The 5,552-nt window shown below is 43.2% G+C and overlaps 1 protein-coding gene across 1 annotated transcript; it reads right to left on the bottom strand.

Moving 5' to 3' along the window:
- Nucleotides 1-1,600: 1,600 nt before the first annotated feature.
- Nucleotides 1,601-4,310, bottom strand: nog2 (noggin 2). Its single transcript, XM_066689752.1, has one exon. It carries the CDS (start codon nt 2,944-2,946, stop codon nt 2,311-2,313), a length of 636 nt encoding a protein of 211 aa, XP_066545849.1. The 5' UTR covers nt 2,947-4,310; the 3' UTR covers nt 1,601-2,310.
- Between the last annotated feature and the right edge of the window lie 1,242 nt (nt 4,311-5,552).

Here is a 5,552-nt window from a genome sequence, read left to right as displayed (position 1 = left end):
GATTCATGCTCAACAGTAATTAACCCCCATCACTTAGCAGACAGAAGCAAAGTGCAAAGTTTACTTGGTTATTAAAACCCATTTCTGTTTTTAAAAGTGCAACATCAAAAAAGTGGGGAAAATGTTTATTAAACTAGACCATTTAAAATGCCAAACTCATTTTGCATATGAAAAATGCCTGATTATGCAAACACCATCCATATTAAGCCAATGTCTGGATGTCTGATTACAAAGGAAGGATGTGGTTGAATTTCAGAGTTTATGACACTCTTATGGCAATGAAGTGGTTAAAACAGATACCTTTCAACGTAACCAGTAAAATATCAACACTGGTTTGAGAAAGCAAGATACAACATTGCATGGCTATATTTAATGCAGGCTACTTTGCGCCGGCAGTGGGAGAGTTAAATGTCTCCGTCTCTAGTAAGTGGCCGTTTTAAAAAGCTTTTCTGGATACAGTAATCGGGAGCAGAAACCTAGTTACAGACTCTCTCTCTCTCTCTCTCTCTCTCTCTCTGTCTCTCTCTATTGAGGCGTATAAATAATATATGGAAGGAAAGCAGCCTGTGGGCTTTTAAAGGGATCTCAATAGATGCACTAGTGTTCCCCCAAAACGCTCCAGGACGCATTGACTAATCAGGGTTTTGCAATCACAAGGACATACAGTCCAACCATGTCAGGCAGTTTGTTGGTTAAATATCCGACCACTCCGGGGTTGAAAGGGTTACTGTCTCCCCCAAGTGCTCCATTCTGCTCAGTCGAGAGGGGGCGGCTGAGCGGCGCCTGGGAGGCAGAGGAGCGTCCAAAACCCCGAGACACCACCGGGCAGGACAGACAGCGAGCACAGCCCCCCCCACTGGCACACTGCCTCTCCTTAAAAAAAATCCCTCCGGCTTTTCTGTCATAAAAACCACACAGCAAGTGACTAAGCTCATCACGATCACAGACTTGAGGGAGCAAATCACTAAAACATGCATCAGAGGAAGAAATCGCAAGTGCAGCCAAATGCAAACCGAGTCTCTGGGTGTCTCCGGTTATCATAACAGCGAGTCGTTTTAATTGATTGATTGATTTAAAAGGGACAATTAAAAGGACATTCAAATACAAGTCCTGCTGGTATTGGTGCTGTTTCCATACAGTGCATACAGTACGGGGTTTTAATTGCACTGGTGCAGCTCGTTTCGTTAATAACTTACAGGCTGCCCGTGCACTTTTCCAAATTAATTGAGTCTGATGACGTCGCACACCCGTTAACCGTTTTTATGGTTTATCTGGGTTCTGTGGGGCTGTCGGACTGGGATTTTGCAACAGTCCAATAGAGGCTCCGGCACTTACTGGGGGCTTTCCTGTCTCCCACCTCCCAGTCCAGCATTTGACACAGCGTTGTATTCTGATGTTAACACCTTGGGTCGCAGAGACGGCTGGGCAGGTGAATGACAGATGTGTCTGAGCACGACAGCGCAGTGAAAGTGGCGTTAAACAGTGTATGTGTCCCGCTGCGCACAGCGACTGCTTATTAAATACATTTTGTCTACAGAGCACTTACCTCTGCTGATAACCAATACAGCAGCGTGCGTAAAAGCAACTCGCTTCACAGAAATAACATGTTTAAAAGATAGACTTTATTGCTAAAAACGTATAACCATTGTATTTACACTGATATGTTTTATTTTTTTATTTTAGAAATATTCAAGTAGACATCTCCCATAATTACTGGTATACTCTATTTTTCTTTATTTTCTATACTCACAATCGTTAAAATAATAAATAAATTGTACAGATTTGTTTTAACCTTTCTACAATACTATATGTATTCCAAAAAGCTGAGTTCACTCCATTATATTTTTTTATCCTCAATTTCCATTTAATTATTATTATTAATATTAATATTATACAAAAAAAAATCTAGGCAGCATTTTTGCAGTGAAAATTCAGTCAGCATTAATGTACTGTTGAAAAAAAAAAAGAAAGATAACTTCTTGGAGAAGTTTTTTTTTTTCCTCATTCCATCTTCAATTTTTCATAAAAAATAAAAAGCTCTTCCCTTTTGAAGTGCTTTAGGTTCCCCCCAAAATTGCTTTTTGGGCTGAAATAAAATATGGTCCTGTTCATTAAAAAAAATAGCTGCATTTTTAAAAATTTTAAATATGTACAATGTTGGTATTTTTTAATTAAAATGCTATATATAAAAATAGATCTCGCTATGGTGCCCTTCAAAATAACACAATAGCCCATCTCTGTTCTGAAAGTTTACAGTGCAATAGAAACCGTATTTCCAGTCCTTCCCCCCTCCCCCCTTTCCAGAGAAGCTCAGCAAGAACACTTGCACTCTGAGATGATGGGGTACTGCACGGGTAGCCATGTGCAGTATTTCTGTCTTGAGAAACCTTGGCAGTACCACCTGAGGAAAGTCTTGGTGATGGACTTTGCGGGTTTGCAGAACATCCCCTCTGGGAAGGAACAGGAGCGCCCATTGAAACAGTTGCCCTCCTTGATGTAGCGCGGCCAGAACCTCACGCCCAGGTCCTTCCATGTGTGCACCACGGGGCAGTGGGTATAGGTCCACAACCACTGCAGAAATTTCCTGCGCGCCTTCTTGCCCATCTTCACCCGCCTCCCGTAGGGGGTTTCCGAAAGGTCCAGCTTCTTGAGGTCGTTGGGCATGGGTCCCGGCAGCCGCAGCTGCTCGTCTTGCGCGGACAGGTTCACCAGCACGGGGGAGCTGATGGACATGAAGTTGGGGTCGAAGTGGCTGCCGAGCTTCTTCCTCAGGGTCCTCTCGGCCAGGTCCTGCTCCCGGGGGTCGTACTCCGGGTCCGGGTGCTCGATGAGGTCGGGCACCGGCAGGGTGTCGCTGGGCGAAGGTCGGAGCCGGAGGAAATGATTCGAGGCGCCTACATGGATGGACATCAACACGTAGAGGAGAAGAGCCTGTGAAAACCCCATATTTCTCTCGCAGTAGGTTTTTTTTTTCTTCCCAACAGTTATTTCTTTACAGCTACTGTGCACTTGGAAACGAGGAGCCCGGGGGTTTCATAAATAGGCGAAGTGAAAGACCAGGCAAGATGATCCTACTTTTAATAGACGAGGTCGGGTTTGAATGACATGGAGCAGAAGTCTTTCTTTTTAGGGACCACTAGACTCCAACTTTATTTCCACTCGCTATTCCAGCCTTCCAGTGATCGCAAGCGCAATTCAGACTTCACTGAATGAAACAAAAAGTATATTTCTCTCTGCGCGGCGCCTCTTTTTACTCTTTTTCTCCCAAATTCACTGTGTCTTTCTGGTGGTCGTCATGGCTACACAGGGACAGGGAGATTGTCTAGACTGGATGACAGCGCGGAGCAGAAAGAAAGAGGGATAGATAGATCCAGCAGACTTGGAAAAGGGAAAAAGAAAAGCTGTGTCCAAAAGTTTGTGCGCTGTATAATACCACACTGCTTTCAGATGCGATCAGTTTTTTTTTTGTATTTATATTTCTTTTTCTTTCTTTTTTTAAGCGCAATCTTTTTTTTTTAAACGAGGTTCGCTAGTTCAAAACTGGAAAGCAGCATCCACGTTGAGAAGAAACAGCGTTGTCCTAATCTCTGGCGTTGAGCAGCTTGTCAGACCCGACTCAGATATCCCAAAAGTTAGTTTCTTCCCTCCTTGTTTTAAGGATCCTGGGGGATTATATTAGATTCCTCTTATGCGCCGCAAATGTGCCCATGAAACCGTCAGTATCACAATCCCATGTCTCGGCCACACTGTGCAAGCCGACCCCAACCCAACTGCAATCCCCCCCTTTTCCTCCTCAGAGACAAAGTACATCCCACGAAGAGGGAGCAGAATGAAATGTCCCTTTTAAAGTTGAAACTCTGTATAAAACTGCAAGAGCCACAGGGCTGACCAGTTGTCCGTCCTCCACCGGTTTCACACACTCAATGCCACACGATCCATTTCAAGCATTTAAATATATATATTTTCCACTTAACTTCGTGCAGATTTGTTTTATTCCTCTCCTCTGTGACATAGACTCCTTCTTTCTTTATGCACTTATTCTGCGCATGAAGCAGACACTAGCAGCCGTGCCACCGGTGCATGGCCAGACAGCAATCCGAGTTGAGGAGCCTCTGGGTCGGTCAGGGTTGGTGCCAATCCCCGGGGGAGATTTCATACCCTTGATAGCTGGTACAGTAGTAGCTTCTGTTGCAGCAGATCCGAGATGGGCTCTGTAGGTTTCTTTGCTTATGCACACCGTGCCCGAGTGTGTCTCTGTTGCGAGGAGAGCTCAATCCCAAGTTAAATATCCCCCTCCGATGGTACAAAGTGTCAGCGGGTACTGCCCACTCCTGTCACTTTCACTGTGATTGACAGCCCCCTCCCCCTCCCCTCCAAAAAAAAAGAAAAAGAAAAAAGACCACACTCCGTGATTCCACAGGGTCCTAAAGAAACCAATGTAGCGCCTGCAAGATCTTCCTATGCGATGTTAACACCAGCCAAGCAGGACTATTTCAAAGTTGGTTTCTAAACGCACTTCTCTTACTCCTTTATGGAAGTGAGCGGCTTGCTGTGTCCTGAAGCTGCTAGAAAACTAGATGGGGAATAACTGGCTACACACTGACGCACTTAACTGATAATAGGTTCAATACGAACTCATTTTATTCTTAATTGAACCACTTAAGCGTTTCCTAATTTATAACATTCCCTGGAGATAGATTGCAAACATTAGCCGTGGCGTTTGGAGGTCCCAGTGAGGATCCCGTAACACACAAGCCTTTGTTGCAGAAAACTTTCTGATCAAGGAAACCCAAGCTTTGGGCCCCGTGTTCCCATCACCAGTGCAGAAGTTCATATTGAGCAAAATATGAACTTTTAAATGTCATTTTTGGAGAGGAAAAAAAACGTTATATTCAAATCAATATATAAAACAAGCCGGCGTAATACTATGATTACATGTTACGTACACACGCATAGTTTTAGTAATTATGACTGTGATAAAAGAGCTGTAAAATAAGAAAGACAAAATATATGAATTGCAATTTTTAGGAAGCAATGGCGGTTGTTAGTATAACAAACAATTTGCTTTGTAAAACACTTTACAAATAAGCCAAACAGTAGCCTATATAAAACAACCAGCGAGATCTTAAATGTCACAGTTATTTAGCAAGTGCAAAGCTATATATATATTTTAAACAGACATTTTCCGGGGTTTCAAGAAACGATTCAGATGAATGCAGCTTCTAAAACGATAAGGACAACATTTTCCATATTGCAGATCTGAAGAGATTTGATTGACAATATCTACAATTATCACAGGCGTGTCTTCCGAGACGTGCTATATTACTTACAAATGCAATTCCTATCTAATTCAATTGTCTGACGGATCCATTATCATGACGATGTCTGTCCACAGTAAGGATGACAAAGGAAACCATGACATCTCCGATCATTACAGTAGCTGCAGCAGAATGACACCCGCCATTGGAACACAATGGCTTCGAATTAGAGCGTCAATTAACGCCTCATTACAACATCAATACTGGCTCATATCATTCGGGAAAATTACACAA

The sequence above is a fragment of the Amia ocellicauda genome, chromosome 17 (genome assembly GCF_036373705.1).
Source record: "Amia ocellicauda isolate fAmiCal2 chromosome 17, fAmiCal2.hap1, whole genome shotgun sequence".
Lineage (NCBI taxonomy): Eukaryota > Metazoa > Chordata > Actinopteri > Amiiformes > Amiidae > Amia > Amia ocellicauda.
This window is presented reverse-complemented; position numbering and strand designations above follow the sequence as displayed.